This window comes from Pteropus medius, unplaced genomic scaffold (genome assembly GCF_902729225.1).
Source record: "Pteropus medius unplaced genomic scaffold, Ma_sr-lr_union100, whole genome shotgun sequence".
NCBI lineage: Eukaryota > Metazoa > Chordata > Mammalia > Chiroptera > Pteropodidae > Pteropus > Pteropus medius.
Genome location: NW_024354502.1, coordinates 9,820,359 through 9,839,509, shown reverse-complemented (window position 1 = coordinate 9,839,509; position 19,151 = coordinate 9,820,359). Strand labels below are relative to the sequence as shown.

Below are 19,151 nucleotides of genomic sequence, written 5' to 3'. Positions count from 1 at the left end.
TTTTAGAAACTGTACTAATGCACTGTGTACTTGGCTTTTTCAGATGTGTTGATAATTAAGTTCTTTTCTTAAAATCTGTTCTTCAGAATTAGGAGAGCACACAGTCCATGTTCTTTTACAGAGCTCTTTGAAGAGATTGAGCAGTAGCTACATTAATTTGACCAGCTACTATATCCAATGTTATTTCCTTCAACCTGAGTTATATATTTTATGTTTAAAAGATTTAAACACTATTTAAAATCTTTAAATGCATTCAGAAATCTCCAAACAGATGCTCGTCATCATATGCACTACCAAAATGTATATATATTTTTCCACATTCTAGAGAACAATTTGGTAGATGATTATAAAATGATTTTTAAGTACTTCTTTAATAATAAGGAAGATTGAAGATTTCTTCAAATATTTATTGGACATGTGTATTGATGAGAATTGATGCCCATTTTCATTTTAAAATTGTATCATATAATATTAATCACACACTCACATTATATATATTCATTATATATATGATAATATAGCATTTATCACATATATAATGCATGTTAATCACACACCCATATTTTATATGTATATGTGTATATACACATACATTTTATACACACACACACACACACACACACACACATATCTAGGCTTCCAAAAAACTAGAACATAATCATAGAATTATACAATATGATTAGAAATAAACTGCTCTCTCTATGTAAAAATATCTATTGTGTGTGCACATATATAGAGAATAACACATAGAGAGAAATATAATAATATTCATGCTACAGTTCAATATATGTATAAGAACATATGGATATATATGGTATAATATGAATAGATGCATTTAGTTTCATTTGGCTAGTTTTTGAACTTACATAAAATAGTTTCTGGCTTCAAACAGTCCTCTTCAATTTGTTTTTAATCAATGAAAATTACACTTACGTGATTCATCCATGTTATATTCAACTGCCATTTATTCAAATTCACTACTGTAATATATTCCGCTGTATGAGAAAAATCTACAAACAACTTAATCAACCTCTTGTGAATGGTTGGGATTTTTTTCCTGTTTATTTTTGTTTTCGATTTTTGTTTTGGTTGCTTGCTCTTTCAATATACTACTGTGAACCTTTTTGCACATTACCTAGTTTACCCGACGAAGACATTTTCTTCTGAGGAGTGAAATTATGCGGTCATGGGGAATATGAGCATCTGATGTTGCTAGAATTTGCCAAATTTACTTCATAAGGTAATATGCACTGAGCATTACCACCTCTTATAATATTTCTTGTCTTAACATCTATGTTTTCTGAGATTAATAAAGTGACCTCGTTTTTTCTTTGATTAGTATTTGCCTTATGTAAGTTCATCTATCTTTATCTTTTTGTTATTGAAGTCTAAGTAAAAGAATATGTTTTATGTGGCATTGTTTTTCTGAAATCTGATTTTCTTTTTTTTGCTTCATATGTGTCAATTTTTCTAAGTACTTTATATCTGCTTTCCAGCACATGCATTCTCTAATTGTTAAGTGCAGAACTGATAACTTTTTATTAAATCGAGTTTGTTAATTTATTTTTCAAATCATTTTATATTTTGAAAAACTTTTTTCTGTTCAACCTTTAATAAGAGAGGTTTCCGAAAATTTACAATTATGGTTGTGGTTTGTCGTGTTTTTCCTGCAATTTTCAATTAACGTTTGCTTTATGTATATATTTATTTTTATTTTATATATTTAGAATTGTTATATCTCCCCGAAGAACTGAACCTCTCATCATTATGCAATGGCTTTTTCTTCATATGCTTCCTGTCTTAAAATCTAAACTGTATGCGATTAATAAAGCTATCTCAATTTTCTTTTGGTTTTGATTTGTTCTAATAACTCAGTCTATTTTTTCTTTTCAAACTCTCTATAGAGTATGTATCGTGCAAACAGCTTATATTTTAATTTTCTTTTAAACAAGTCTGATAATACCTTTTAGGTGGACAGTTTAATCCACAGAGGTTCATTTAAATTTTTGATATCTGAACTTTTCTTTTTAACATCTTACTTTTGAAATTCTATTTGTCCAATTTTTCCCATGTATCCTCTCATGCCATTAAAAAAAAAAAAGACTGAATTTTATGAGTGTTTTTTATTTTGTTATTCCATTTTTTTCCTGCTATAGCTTTGGAATTCGTGTACTCATTTCCTATTCTTTCATTGGTTATCCTTAAAATTTTCCAAATATGCATAATAGTCTTAACTCACTAACTCTAGACACTTCAAGCGCCTTAGAACAACTTAATTCTGATCATTTTCTCCACAAACTTACATAATAGTATCACCCAGTATCTTAGTCTGTCCCTTTTTTCTGCATATATAGGCATTCTACAGTTGTTTAAATTTACTCATGTTCTCTGTTCTTTGCATTTGTAAAAATGTCTTTGCTCTTATTCTTGGAAGATAGTTGAAAGACAATATTAGGTTGACTTTTTTGTTCTTTTACGCAACTCTGAGTAGTATCCCTACCTCTTCCATTACCATTATGATAAAAAGTTGGCTGTTAACCTAATTCTCTTTTCTGAGTGGTTACGTTGTTTTCCTCCAGTTGCTCTAAAAGACCTCTCTGCTTTGGCATTTTAACTTTTACAACAATATGTCTCTGACTGAATTTACTTGTATATATCCTGCTTAGTATAAGCTATGCTTTCTTGTATCTGTCTATTTATGTCTTTTATCAGTTTTAGAAAATCTTTTGCCATTATCTGTTCAAATACTAATTCCCTATCTTTCATTATCTATATTTTTTTTTTTTCCTTCTGGGGCTCTAATTAGATGCATGTCAAAACAGCTTATTATATTTTCATATCTTACTATACTTGTGTTAGCATCCCTTCCCCTCTTAATATTCTGATTAATGTCTCCAGATTTAACTTCTGATTAACTCATTTGCTTTCTATCATTCACTGTTATTTAACCTATCCATATGTTTTATATTTCAATAACTATATTTGCAACTCAAAAAATACAATTTATTTCTCTTTTGATTATTCCTGGTCATGTGTAATCTCATATATTATGATCAATCTGTTAGTCTAATTTTCATTTCTTTAAACATTTATTATTATTTTATAACTGAAAACTACTATATCTGAAGTCTCGGGGTATCTAAAGCTATTATTTACATTTTCTACTGATTTTACATATGGTGGTTTATATCTCTGTCCATATGAAGAATTTTTATAATAGTTAGCTCATAGAAGGTTTATTTTAAGCCAAAAATTATCATGGAGGTGAAAATGAGAGTACACTCCTATAGACAAATTTGTGTTTACTTCTGACAGGAATCAGAGGAAGGCACTAATGTAGAATCATCTTCAAGGTGCCAGTTTAAAGTCAAAGCCCAATTCTGAACACTCTCTCCACTAGTGACTCCAGACTTAGTCTCCTGACCAACTGCAACACCAATATTGGCAACCTCACGTTCCATGATTGTTAGTCACTTCTCTCCAGTTTCAGTTTAGTTCACTTTTGGTGAGGGGGAGAAGAGAAAAGCTTCAGAAATTTTCTAATTCATGGAAGTCTAGCAAAGCATTAAAAAGTATGTTTTATTTACTACAGTTGTTTTATAGGGAGATAGTCCTGCTTACTCTAGAAACATAACACTGAAAACTTTGATGAGGAGAATGGAGGTAACTGGAGCATGGATACACTGTTAAATTAAATAATAAAATAAATGGAGTATGAGGAACAAATTTATGAGTGGAACATAATAATTCAGTCACGATGTGAGCTAGGTGTATCCTAAATAAATATGAAACATTAAGAAAAGAGAACTGACCAAGTTCCAGTTACTGAATGGAAATGTTTGCAGTTCAACACAGGTTAAGCCTAGTTCTTTGGCATTTTAGCGTTTTTCATTCATAGCTTTAAATCAACTCTCCTGCTTCTCAACTGTAGTTATTTTATAGCTACATGATTTCACATATTGTACAAGTCTCAGCTTATACTACCTTTTTATTGCACCGTAAGTGTTGTATATAAAACATTCAAAAGTCTAGAATATCCTACAGTAATAACAGAATTACGGTGAAAGTTTCCCCAACATAAATAATATGAATAAATATAAATTTAACTGGAAAGATATTACTGTAATATAGTAAACCTGTCATTTTATACTATCTTCAAAATGTGGCATTTGGGGAAAATGCTTTGATAGCAGGATGTTGTTTTCAACATCCATGTGACAATTTCCTTTCTTGTCCCTGGAGCCTCCATTGTTGTTCAACTTTCAATAGAGCTTTTTCTTACCAATATGGGACTTCTGAAATTTTAATTCTCTAAGTTTCAAATATTTTATAAGATTTCATAAGAAGATTAGAAGATATACTCAGCATCTTAAAAGATCTAGGATATCACAAACTCTATCAGGTTTAAAGAATAAGTAAAAGGCTATTTTAATGTCCAAGGCACAAGTGCTGTCCAATTTTTTTAATCTAATAAAATACTGGGAGATTGACTAAAACCCAAAATGCATAGACAAATGTTACTTTGTGTGAAACTCAAGGTCCTCAGAAGAGTTTCAAGACCATATAATATTCAAAGATTTAACTGCAACTTACCATGGAGATCTCAGCTGATTCAAACTATGGTGAAGTCAAAAATTCACAGGGATTTCATTTACTTAAAGATATTCACTGAGCACCTATTAGCCATCCTGGCACAGAGGTAAACAAGACAAGACTAGTCTCCTCCTTCTGGAGATACTTTCATCACTCGGTATTAACTAAACTCTGAGATTATTCAGTAATATTTTTACTCATACTTTTATTTCTTGGGAATTTTCTTGTTTGTTTAACCAAAACATACAGAAAGTATTTTTCCAGACAGGTTTTCAAGCAATAACCTCAGCTTCCCTGAGAAAAACCACTCGTCTAAGTGATCTGGTATCTAGATGTATCACAGCGTGTGAGTGTGAGTGTGAGTGTGTGTGTGTGTGTGTGTGTGTGTGTGTGTGTGTGTGTGTGTTGGGCTGATTTCCTGACTGAAAAAGCCTCCTCCTTCAAAAAAAAGAATGGATGGTCTAATTTTTACATCACCTAACAAATATGCATGTACATTTGTAAGTCTGTAAATTTTTATATCACATAACGAGTGTGCATACACAATACGTACACTAGTAAAGCTCAGAAGAAAGCTAATGTCTGCTAGTTCCAGAAAAAAATTAACATGCAGCTAACATCAGAGAAGCCAGAAGCACTCACCGCCAAGTGTGAACATATTTGATTGCAGGACTGTGTCTTTCCTAGGGCTGACCTTATAAATTAAACAGTGTAAATCTCGAGGAAGTGTTTTCTGAACATTCAGATGCACTGTGAACATTAGGATGCCCTTCAAATTAACATCCAACATTATTAGCCTATTGTTGGGCATGAATGGCTTCATTTCTGATGACTGAGAAAACACACAGGAGTTTGAGCACACGACTTTTTAAAGGAATGGGAAGAACTGTTGAAAATCTCGAGATGTGAAAATTAAAATAATTAGATTTTTAAAGTAGGATATTGAGTCTGTGCATGGAATAGTACTAAAAAATCTTGAATAAAGATCGTTATTTTGATGTTCAGAGACATGATAACAAGAAAGCATCCAATGAGCACTAAGTTGTACCTGAACACGCTATGCTACTGCTACCAGGGTTTTGCTGAACTAATTCCCACTTAAAACCAAGTCTCAATTTAAATGCTGCTTCTTTATGGTGGCATTTCTAATCTACCACGTTGGACTATTTTGTCATTGAAACAGTGGTCTCTGCTTCATGTTTTATGACACTCATCACTCTTATAACGATCTGTTAAGATCTCCCACTAAACTGTAAGTTCCATGAAAGCACTGGCTCTGTTTCTGTTGTTTCCTCTTTTATTATCAATGCCTGCCACAATGTACCTTTTCAGAATTAATTCGTTAAGGAATGAATAAATAAATGAAACAAAGATGTGGATCCTAAACTCTTCTCTAGAAAGTATGAAAGATAAATTGGGAAATTTTACATTTATAAAGAAAATAGAGTGAAAGAAGAAGAACATACTGATGTACACTAATTTTGTTTACAAATCTGAAATTGCTGAAGCGGCTTTACCAGCTCAGGGAAGCGAGTGTACAGAAATCCAAAGTCACACATTTTACAGAATTCTCACCTTCGGCTTATTTTGTATGCAAAACAATGGCGTTACTCCATTTTTTAAAGCACAAAAATTATGATCTCATTTTAAAAGAAAAACGAGCCACATGTTCTCAAACTGATTATTTCCTTTGGAATAGAGAATAGAACAAATGATAGTGGCACCTTTTATTTGGGAGAGGCTCCATCAAAAATTACTGAATATGGAGCCATACTTAGCAAGGACAAATAAACGAATTTTGGTAAATTAGTAAACACTACGTTGTTATCAGCTTCACTGCGGATTGTAAAATACACTCTGTAAATAGTATAAAACAGGTATGAAACAGAAGAGTAAATGATCTGAAACAAGTGGCCAAATTAAAATCTACAGTTATCACATTTATAAATCCATAATCTGCAGTTTTATGAATGATCTTTCATATGATCTTGTCTTGTAACTTCCTCTACTCACCACAAATTCCCAACAACGTCTGAATCAGCCCCCTGGATTCTTTCCATCAATTTCTTGACGTTCCCCCCCTATATGGCTTACCTGTAGTGTCGGGAAATCTCTTCTTCCACCTGGGTAATGAAATCACATTTGGTACATGAGTGTTCTTTGCTTTCCTTGACAGCCGGCTGCCCGTCCGATCCTTGCAGATGGTTGGCTTCTTGTTTGACGTCCGATGCCTGGGATTCATGCACACTCTCGTAATGAAAGAGGAGCACATCTACGTCAGGGGTGGAGAACGAGCACTGGTGGCACTGATGTTTGACTCTTGAGCTTCCGGCCGTCCCAGGAGACAAGTGCAAAAGCAAGAGCGCACAGTGGGAACAATTACTTTTTCTACAAGCAAATGGGTAAGTAATTTCTCCAAGGTGCTTTTCTGGGCTGCAAAGCCCTCTGGGACAGAATGGACAGTGTTTAATGGTACACTTATGAATGTTATGGAGCTGCTGATAATGACGGAGAAGTGGCCCCACTACAATTACATCGGGGCCATGGCTTTTGGAATATCTAAAGTCGCAGAACTGACAATTGTAGCTTGTCACCATATTATCCTCTGCTCCCTTGCTGGAGAAGTCCTTCTTTTTAGCCCCACTAGAGCCCTTCTCCACCTTGGTCATTGGCTCCCCTTCTGCACTTTTGGCTAAATCATTCTGATTAATGACAGAGCCCCTGGAAAGCTTGTCATTCAATTCTGGATTAAGGCCGCTTGACTGCGCTCCTCCATGCTGCTTGCCATAATGTTCTAGCAGTTTAAGTGAGCTAGATGACTCACAGCTGAAACTACAAAATTTACACCAGTAGTAACTGGTGGCCTCTGTACCATTCTGTCGTGAGGAATCGAGGGGCTTGATGGGCACTGAGTAGCCAACAGGAGTGTCATCTCCTGCTTTGACTGTGATCTTGTCCTGCCACTTCCCAAAGTCTCCAGAATCACTGGATCGAAGTGCAGGCACAGATTTGTTAGAGTTTTTCTCTGAAGGTTTTGCACCCTCAGAGGAGGGGGGAGGAGCTTTTATTTTGTTCGGGTGAGTCTGAAGAAAATGTTGTTCTAGTTCAGTTGATGAGTTGCCCATATAAGTGAAATTGCAGAATTTACAGCGGAAGTACTTGGTGTTTCCTTGGCAATCTGGTGTTTTCCGTCCAATGCCAATGAATGTTCCACCTGAAGTGACCTGGTATAGAAGAGATGGATGTTACTTTGAAAGTATCGTTAATTTGACATTCTCTGTAGCAGGGAGGTGGGGACACTGTCAAGTATTCCACATCAAAAAATACAACAGTATTCTCCTTGTTATGAAACCACTTCAATAATCAGAGCCAAATAAACTCACTGTTCATTATTCAATAACTATTCTATGAGAGGCTCATTATGCTAAACATTTGTGGTCAAAATATCACATGAAGGTAGGTAATAAAAGAACTATCTCTATTTCAAAGGATTTAATAATATATACTTTTTAGAAAAAAAAAACAATGTTCAGTGAAGTAGATTTTACTACTACCTCCTTCAAATCTAGTGTCTGCAGAAGCATCCAAATCACATGGGATTTCTTCTCACAAAGCTAAGGGTTGCTGTCAAAACCAGAGGCAGATGCTTAGAGATTACTCAATGCAGACATTCTCCAAGGAAATCCTCTGTGCAGTTTCTACAGCAATAAGACTACAGACAAAGATGAAGTTCATTCGGGGGGGTAAAATAATGGTGCTAAAATAACCACACAAAATGGCTTGTAAATAAAGCCCAAGCGCGTGCTATTAGACTAAGAACGGAATGAATACAGTGGGCTTGAAGTCTTAGTGAAGAAGGACCGAAATAAAGGTTTAAAATGTTTCCCAGTGTAGGACAAATGAAAAGAAGAAAACAAAGATAAACAGGATCTTATTAGATTAAGGCACTGTCTCATAGCAAAGGCCCGGCCCCTTCCAAGAGTGGGTGATGGGGATGTTCAAAGGCCGAAATAAAATAACTCTATCACAAAAATCACTGCAGCTCTGCTTTCTACCAGAAATTGTAAACTTGTATAGCATCCAGGCAGTGAAGGCGTTCGAAGGGCACTTTATATAAAACTTTCTCCCTTCTCAGTGAGCACCTCAACGGGCTGCTTAACTACGTGCCACCACCAAGCAGCCAAAATTCCTGTTTTAAAATAAAGGTTTTGAGTGAAATATACCATGGAGGGAGAAATGCTTTCTTCCAACTATCAGAAATTTTTTGAATTTTTCCAGCAACCAGATGTAACAGATTAAGCACGTGGCATAATCGTGTTCTGCCTTCTTCAACAGCTGCTCAAAACTGACATGTGTGATCACTGCTCATGTCTAAATCGCTCCATGAAAAGTCTCAACTATCTCAAAATCATTTAAAGCGTTCTACTTAATATGCAAATACTCTTACTTTAGCACGGTGAGAGCTTTGTTTGTACCTCCATTGCTCAGAACTAAGATGAAAGTCCACTCTTCCGCTTCAAGAGAGGTGTGACCTCGATCGAATTACTTAGCCTCTCTGAACAACAGCTTCTCTAGTTGGGACAACCTCTAAATTTGTTTCCAATATTACAATGTTAGGAAATATATAAGAAAAGCTCAACATTTACTATACATTAAGATAATAATTTATGAAGGTCTCCCACAGCCTTTAATTGAAGGATGACAGTGTTTCACTGTTGACAGTGTCTATATCCACCATGGCCAGCACACAGATTTTAGCCTGTCAACAGCAGAGCATCATCTAGGAAGAATGAGGGCACCCACCCAGGCAGCACCTGACAATCAGCGGTGTGAGAGATGTCAGCATCAGGCCACGTGAGGACACAGTCTACTCGCCACTCTAACCTAGCACTTCAGTTGCTACAGTGACTAAAATCTGCACCGCAACGCAATGCATAATATCACAAAATTCCTCAATCTATTTCCCACTTCGCTGGAGGCGAGGCAAAACCTTTTTTCAAGAACAAAACAAAACATTTAAATGGGATGCCATCAACTCAGGCACTTTGTTCAGGGACTTCAACCTGAATCAGTACAGGCAAATTTAGAAAGTCTCCCCTGTTCTTCTCTAATGGAAGCAAAGAAAGCTAGTTCACGTAATCTAGAGATGGAAATCTGCTCATTTTAGTTACCACATTGCTTCAGAGTTGTCAGGCTTCCTAATATGAAACGTTTTTAACTTCTGCTTGTGGAATGGGATGCCTGAGAAACCACGACACATCATCACTATTTCTCTGATTTTGCAATCTTCAAGTCTCATGCTCCATGTCCACATTGAAAAGGCTGAACAAAGAGCACACAGAGTCTTAAGAAATCCCCAAACATACAATTTTGAAGTGATTTTAAATTATTACTAAGCACCATAACATTCTTTGTGGTATTCGACAACTTTAAAAATCAGAAAATCCGGGCAAAGAATGACTACCATCAGGTTGAAGAGACCATAAAAGAAAGCCATTTCATATTAACAACAAAAAAAACCACCTGCCAGTAAGGCATTTTGGTTTAGGATAAACTAAGCTACTATAATGACTGCATTAAATCTTTTAAGTTGGTGGTGTCTATGTATTTAAAAGTTGTATTTTCTACGGAGGGAAAATCAGCCAATTCCATTACTTAGGATGCTTTTAATGATTATATATTTTATGCTGATGAGTGCCTTCATACTACTAACTGTTCTTTCAAAACCACTCAAATAAACAAACAAAGTCAAAAGTCTCATGTGATGGCAAAAACAACAAAACTGACACATCCACTTTGCCTTCTCGGTAAACAGCAGTAAATCATATTAGTATTTATATTATTAAATGTTAACGTAATATTAGCATTACATATGTTACACCTTATAAAGCCAGCTTTGGAAGACATAATCACTGTGTTCTATTCCTTTTCTCTTTCAAGAGGAAGATCTAAAGGCTACCTCTGGCCATTTTTATACTTTCTCTGTAAGAGATGTACATTTAAGCTATGGTGAAATAGAACTGATGTGTATCATTTATTGCTATTCTAAAAATAAAACATGATTTATTATTTTAGGAGGCCATATCTAAGACTATTAAGGATATTCACTTTATTTTCATGACTCACTTATGTTAATTAAAATAATTATTTTCTAGGTTGAACACAAATATACAGCAAGAACAGTTATGCAAAATAAGTGTGTGCAGCAAGAATTTATTGCATGTTATTGCCAAGAAACAGTGCCTACACATTCAAAGAATTACTTCAAACTTTTCAAATGGTTGAAACAAGCAAGGAGCAGGAACAACTTATCGTTTCCTACCTATGATTATACTTAAAAAGAGATCACAAGCAGTATAAAGATTATAAATTTCAATCTTTCTTTTTTTGCTAACCAGATCTTTGATTATAATCCATTAATCCAGTAGTCCTTTTGATATGGATATCCACATTTTTAAATTTCTATTAAACTGTAAATTCTATTTGGACCAAACATTACAATTATTCATTCATCCAATCATTAGCTACCTTTTAACTTGTGCCATCTCTGTGATAAATATCGGGTTACAACAGGAAACAAGCTAGACCACATTTCTGCTTTTAAGTTACTTATATTACATTGGAAGATCATAATTTATAGATAGAATCCTTTATTCATTTGCATTTATCTTTACTTGCGTTTCTTTGCTCCCAAGGGAAGTTCTATAAGTTAAATTCTATGGAAAGGCGCATTATTTATCCTCTTGAAATTTCAATCTCCTCATTTTCATGGATATATTTTATATTACATATGTTGCTACTTTCTAGGATTATTTTGAGGGTCAGGTGAGTAAATGTACCTAAAAGTGATTTGCAAATTCTGCATCAGTGTTGCCCAAGAGAACTTTCTAGGATGCTGGAAACATTCTGTAGTTTACCATGTCCAGTATGGTATTGGCTACTGAGCACTTGTAAAAGGACTGGGGCAATTGAGGAAGTGACTTTTAAATTCAGGTAGTTTTATGAATTTTTCATTAACCTAGTTTAATTAACTGAAATTAAAATAGCCACATGTGGCTAGCGAATACCATATTAGACAGCACACTCTACAGTGCTAGTTACATATGCTGGATTATTATTTAATAAAATGAATTATTTAATTTAATTTACCCTGCCAGCAAGTAGACTTAATAGAGGGAAAATGGTGAAGTCATACAGCGACAAAGTAATAAATTTGTGACTCCTAGAAATCTTAGGTGTAAATAAAAAAGTTCTATGCTGTTATTACTAAGCTGATGATTCTGTTATATTTATTCCTTCTTGGACTAAAAGGGTGGTATTCTATTTATCTTTGGAAGTAAGCAGGGGCTCAATACATCCTGGTTGAATGAATGAACTCATTATAGAAGATTTGAGCACAGAGAGAAATTACTCACTAAGGCCCTGAGTTACCTGGGATAAGGAAGCGATAGTAATTCATGGCCCCATTATTATTGACTCAACCTGACATATATGGGCTTCTTTAAAAAATAGGACAAAATCTATCTTTCGTCCAAAATCAAATAACCATTCACTTATAAATTACAGTTATATAGAAACACCCAACATACCTATTAAATTGTTCTTCAATGATTGAGGGCATGATGACTTTTTATTCTATTTTAACTTAGTTTTAAAAACTATTACTTCCATGTAGTATTGCATGACTTTCATTTATAAATTATATGCATATGTCTTTTTCACAAAAATGTTTCAATGTAAAAATTAAAAATATAAGTTTGGCTTTTTTTCACGATCTTTAACCTCAATTTATTCTTTGCCTCTTAATAACATGGAACAAAAACGAGTATGAATGATATCTAAAAGAACATATCAAAGAAAAAGACTTTTTAAAGCCTGAAAACTCTTAAAATGACATGTACTTACATTCAATGGAACAAAAAGAGTTGTTTGAACTAAACACAAACTCTTCCTCAGATGTGGTTCATTTTCAAGTACTATAATTGATAGCAACAGAGACGATTAGGAGGGTACTAATTTAAGAAGACTTGAAGTTATGGGCTGATAGTCAAAAAAGTAAAACCTTGACAATAAAATGCTGAGTTATTTTTTAAAATCACTGTTCAAATGCTGAAGTTACAAATCAAGTGAATAAATATATAAGATCTTGGCTGAAAATAACTAGAGTCAGAACTGATGTGTTAATATAAGCAGGGAATACTTCTGCATTGTACAGTACTTCAAAAAACACTGGAGCATATCATATTCCTCAGTGACGTACCTTTGGTGGAGATTAATGTTTAAAATGTTCAGTAACAAAACTAATTAGATGCCAATCATCTCAGGCTCATGTCATATAGCCTATTTCTTATGTCACCGGAATAATTGGAATAAACACCTTCCTCATTAGAATTTATAAGAGCCAACTAATTTTGGTGGGAGGGGGACCAAAACTTAAATTGGTATAAGGGGCACATTTAAAGGTAAAATACTGCATATTTTTATTTGCACACATTTTTTTTTTAATCATCAGCTTTTTGGACTATAGTAATAAACAGTTGACCCCCAACTGGATTTCTCATTTTACTCAGCAGAATACTGAACTAATTATCTATGGTTATTTAGTATTTGGGCTGATAGAATACCAATAAATCTTAAAGTCAGTCTCAGTAATTTGGAAGACAATCTTTCGGGGGAGAATATGCAAAATGAAACAAAAAAAGTGCAGTGCGAGTGAATTATAAAGTTGAGTGCATTTCCCATAGCACTGACTCACCACTGCCGCTGGCTCATAACGGAGATCAATAAAAATTACACGTATGCTCTAAAGTGTCTTAATGGAGCAAACAGAGAGTCGAATTACCATGGAACATCTTTCCTCCAGGGGAGGATGCTTTGTTGCATACCTACTATGTGCCAAGCACTGGGGATACACACAAAAGTGACGTAGTTCAAAACCCCAACATATTTGTGGTTTATTGCAGAAAGTTCACAAGTCAATCGATGACAACAGTGGAACATGGGCTTCTGCTGAGAGATATACCAAGCTCCATGACAACACAGAGGAAGAAACCTAATCGACACTGACAGGTTGGCATTGGCTTCCGGAAGGAGATGACGACCCAGCTGTGGACAGATGAGCTGGTGTTTGAGATGAGCCTCAAAGACAGTGATTATGGAAAGGTTTTTCAGGTGCAGGAAACAAAATGAAGGAAGCAGAAATGAGGGTGAAACAGTGCAAGTCGCTCTCAGGAAATGTAGAGGGGGACTGGGTGGGGTTAAGAGATAATTTGGAAAAGTCGTGTCTTATCGGACAGTCTGTATTTAATTATACAAATGTAATTAGAATGATAAACTTTTTATAGAAAGTAGACCTATACTTCCTACAAAATGTAAGAAGACCGATCTATAATTTTTAAAAATTAAAGAAATGGAGGGAGGGTGGGAGGGAGACAAACAGGAAAGAGAAAGTGCAAGGAAGGAAGGATAGAGAAGGAGGAAGGAAGGAGAAAAAAAAAACAGAAAGAAAAAGAAACAAAAGGAAAGAAGAGAAGGGAGGGCAGGAAGCAGGAATAGAAAAAAGAACAGAAGGGGAAAGAAGAGAACAGAAGGGAACAGAAAGAGAAAGAAAATAAACAAAGAAACCGGTAAGAATGCAGTCAGTCAACATGAAGGGCAACAGCAGCAAAAGAATAAAGAAGGGAAGATTGAGAAAAACTACTTGATTATTTGGGGAGAGACACTTGTCAGAAAGAAATTCTGGGGAACTGACGTTTCCAGCCTGGCAGACTTGAAAATGGGAGAATAGAACCAAGGAAGGTAAAAAAAAAAAAAGTTCTTCCAGAGAGTAGCTAACAACTGCAGTTTTACACGTGTTGACTTTGAGGTGCCAATGGAATATCAAGGTGGAGCTATATCCCCTCAGCTGGAAAAGCGGGTCGTAGAACAAACCACTGTTGATTATGTGATTCCCAAATGTTACTGGACTAATGAAAGAATTCAAGTGTTCCTTAATCGTACATCAACAGGTCCTCCATATATTAAAGGAGAACAGCTAGGCAAGTAAACAAATCCTGAATTCTCAAGCTCCTCACTGCAGCCCACACTACCCAAGGAAACTGTACAGCTCCAAGCATGGTGGGGTTTGCAGTACACTCAAATTAGACACTCTAAAGGTGTTCTGATTTTTTCGCTGCCTCTACACCCATTCCCATACTCATTCTTAGGCCAAGGATGAAACTTTGATTGAACAACATTGGAAAATATTAATGAGATCTGGGTGTATTTCCTTAGAATTTAATCTTCATAGAAAAAACAAACTAGATTGTGCCTAGTTAACCAAAACATGAGAATACAATTCTCAGGCTACATATTAAATCATACATTCCTAAAGCAAAGTGCTCCAAATGAGGGGGCTATAAACGAAATCAAATACATGGATGAAATGTTCCTTAATTTGAGGATAAAACATTGTACCATCCTTAATTGATTAAATCAAAATTTGGCCCTTGCTCAGTCTATCAAAACTAGTTTCTGTAGCAAAATTACCAGTGAAAATGAATCACAGTAATTAAAAACAAGGCACATCAGCAAAATTAATTTGCTTTTCAGTGATTTCAATTATAAGCATAGTAAGTTCAAATAAGGCAGCCTTACGCTACACAGACTGGATAAGAGACAATCTCAGAGAAATCACTCAAGTCCCCAAAATCAATGTGATTCACACATTGGGTATAACCAGTCTTTTATCTCCTCCCTTATATGCAGTTGGTCTATCTTCCGTTGCTCTTCTAGTTCCAATAAACTCAGTCCTATATTTGGGAAGGCAATATACCATATTGGTTGTAAAGACAGGCTTCTACAGACTCTCTACCCTGGTTTACATCCCATTTACCCCACTTACACAACTCTGTGATCTTGGGCAGGTTACTTAATTCCTCTATGCCTGTTTCCTCATTTTTTAAAAATGGACATAATGGTAGTGTCTACTTCAAGGGTTTTTATGAAGATGAGTTAATTAATATATGTAAAGAGCTTAGAGCTACATATACACATATGAAACCTTTAATAAATATTAGTTATTATTAGAAGTACATCCAAAATTGGAAAAAATAAACAGAACATATGTGTAATTTTAATTAAGTAAGCTAATAGATGAAAGAAGTGTAGATCAAATTAAAAGTAATACAGAAAAATAAATTTTACATTTGACTTCCAATTAAAACTAAACAAAGATCTTTTCAGATATTCTGAAAATATTAACACTTGAAATTTTAGAATCATATGATAAGGAATTCTATGGTCTAATGATTCTTAGAAATAGACTCTATGAAAGAAATGTAAAAATGAAAGGGAACAACTCTTTTTCTCCAAACTTTCCTGGGATCAGGACACTACTTATGTTTCTATGTTTCCAACAGCTGCACGTGCGCTGTAATTACAATGACTCAAGAAGCAAAAAGCACTGAATAATCTGCTGACTTGATATGGTTAGCAAAGCAGGCCATTAGAGGATAAAATGTTTATTAAGAGTTGAATAATGTTAAATTTGATTTGATGCACTGATAGCCATTTCTTCTTCTAAACATTCTGCCTAGAGAGAAATATTGACATTCAAGAAAGCGATACATGTTCTTTAAAGGATAGCAGAGTAAACCAAAATGAAAGAAGAATAGACATTTACCCTACTGACTCTCATGAAACAAAGCCAAATGGAGATTTAACCATCCTGCAGGTAAAAGGATTACTGAGGATGGTCAAACTACTCCACTCTACCCGGATGACTATATTATCCAGTTTGGCTATCTCCATGATGAAAATAACCTGGTAAATGCCAGAACTTTGCTTTGTTTTATGGCCTTAGAGTGAGCATATGTTTTATTCTGTACACTTTATTACTTGTTAAAGAGACACAGTCTTGAAAATAAGTATGGGTTCATATGCCAAACATTCTGTACTCCACAGGCAGTCTGAAGTGATTAAAGTCTCATTCACCAGTCGTTCTAAAAGTGCAATCATCCTCGGCTCAGAAAAACAAAGAAACAGAACCTGCTAAGATCTACAACTTCCCTCCTACTCCAGATCAAAGGAAACTGCGAGGCAAAAAATAAATATTTGGAAGTAAAATTCAAGAAAAGTCAAAACAGTTCAAAATGAGATTAATGTTCCCTGAATTTTTTTTTTTTTCCAGACCAAACTGTAACCCCCTGTTCAAATGAATATACTGGCATATGTTAAAGATCTATAAAGTTCGTAGAGTTAAATATGTTGAAAATACAAATACAAAAGATGACTTCCTATCTCTAAAATCTGTTCTTCCTGCTTCTAACATGACATATTGTGCAACTCCGATAAAAATATTTACAGAACAGAAATGTAGTGCTCCAAGATCAAACACAAGACAGTCACTGGTAAGTTAATAGTGACATTCTTCTGTGAACCTAAGAATTTCATCACCGGCCAAAATGAATTTAATAGCTGGAACCTGATAGCTACCTTCTTGGAGTCCTGGATAAAGCAGAATAACAGAAAAGGTTTAGTAATATGAAAAGGCAACAGATACATCGTGAGCGTTTATAAACTTGGGATAGCTAAAACACTTTCCCGTGGGAAGCACAACTAGACAGGACTCCAACTTTTATTAACCTGGTCTGAGGGCTAAGGCTCCCTCATAAAGATGAGGCAAACGCCCTAATGCACAGCACATTAAGCCCTAATGAAACAGCAAAATCCGTGTTTAACAACGCAGGCCTCCGTTCAGCAATGGTTTAAATATAAGCATAAGAAAGCAGATTAAAAAGAAAGAAGCTGTAATTACTTTTTGAAGAACTCAGTCTCTTGTCCTATTATTGGTCACTATGTGAGCCTCAAAGGTTGAATACAGGTAGTAAAAATTATACGAAGGGCTTACGAATCATGCCATGTCCATTATTTTTTTACAATTTAAGCATAATAATTGATAAAAGAAGCAGGGAAGATTTAAAAAAATTGAAAAACTAACATCCCAGTAAAGTGACCAACCTAAGCCAGCCATTAATCTTTTCTTGTTTTCCTTGGTGCAGAATCCACCTCTCTTGATTTCAGGGTTAGGTATGCACCTCAAGGTGGCATTTGGAGTATTTGAATTTGACAGACTCCAAAAAAATGATCCTGGTTTGATGATGGCTCTTTAAAGTGACCCCCATTATCCAGCTGGGCCTCTGTCTACCATGCAGTACAAAGAAAAGCTGTTATTTGACACTATTTTCACAACTTTGTAATTCTTTGATTTCATTGCTTGTAATAAAATTTACACAGAAGTGGATGTTGTCAGTACAAGTATGTCTAAACTTCAATTAGTCCCCCCAACTGAACTCAGAACTGGAAATCTTAAAATTTGTTTAAATTATTTTTTTTCCCCAACTGTATATCTCATGTGTGCACTCAAGTCAGTTCGAATTATTTAAAATCATCCATGTCAAACCAAAATATAGATCAAAGCCATAGCGTTCTTAAGTCTTCTATTCTGTCTCCTGTTCCTTTTTTTCTTGGCCTAAAATAGCATAAATCTATCTTTAACCACCAACTGTCCTGTATGTTTTAAAAAAAAAAAAAAAAAAAAAAGGCCAGCTTAATTGAAAAAGATTAATGAATTGCTCATCTATTACTTCAATTAGCTTAAATTACAGATTCAATAAATAATTCCTAAAATTGAATGATTGTCTGCAATATTCATATTTACCAACATCTTTTTATCAGAATACGCACAAGCATTAACTTACTATAAATTTCTGACAAAATTGCACTAAAGAAATTCTACAGTCAGCATTTTATCTCCCACGGCTTTCAGTCACCACGCCAAGGAAAGAAGCTCTCAAACGGCATTTCAGCGACAGAGACAGACGTGTGGGTAAAAAGGGGAATTTCAGATGTGCTTTTATTCAGTTTATGCATATAGGGAAGCTGTTCAGTATTTATTTCAGCATAAAAATATTAATCAGTTACTTATCTTTAGACATATTTCTGCATCAACATCTGGTGCATGTGCAAAGTATTCGAGATTAGCATTCAGCCTACAAGTATATTTAGTGTTCTCTTCCTAATTTGAAGAAAGTTAACTCTCTTTAGACTTGTTTCTAAATCCAATTGTTTCTTTGAAATCATCACCCAGTTATTCCACAGATTGCTTTTTTCTGTTTTCAGCCTTATTATTTCTCTTTGGAAAAATATTGATCTTAACAGGAATATCTTCCTGTGTGCTCTCTCCTACCACTTTCTGTCTTTCCTGTGTTTTGTTGCAAGGAGTCAGTCAGCAGGGTAGTCTAAGATCAGCTGTTTTATTTCTAGTTCTATTAGTTCAAACTCAGATAGCTCACACATCTGTTTTATTTCCAAAATCACTGCCCAGGAAAAGTGTCCAGCTCGTTCCACCCAAACATAAACTTTTCTATAAATAACTAAGATCCTAACAAATAACTGTTTGGGGGAAATGGAAGTGTGTTTAAAAATCTGAATTCTTCCAAACTATGGGCCTTAGTAATCTTCATTTTAGAGCCTTTCTGACAGCCCAGATCAGTTTCTCTCAGAAGTCGTCCCCAGAG

The 19,151-nt window shown here is 34.8% G+C and overlaps 1 protein-coding gene across 8 annotated transcripts in view; it reads right to left on the bottom strand.

Annotated features, from left to right (window-relative positions):
• TRPS1 (transcriptional repressor GATA binding 1) overlaps positions 1 to 19,151 on the bottom strand; it is a 233,596-nt gene that overhangs the window by 167,885 nt on the left and 46,560 nt on the right. For all 8 annotated transcript variants that reach the window (XM_039853820.1, XM_039853824.1, XM_039853818.1 and 5 more), the window contains one exon: positions 6,688 to 7,817. In XM_039853820.1, the coding sequence (XP_039709754.1) occupies positions 6,688 to 7,817 (1,130 nt within the window). The remainder of the gene's footprint in view (positions 1 to 6,687; positions 7,818 to 19,151) is intronic.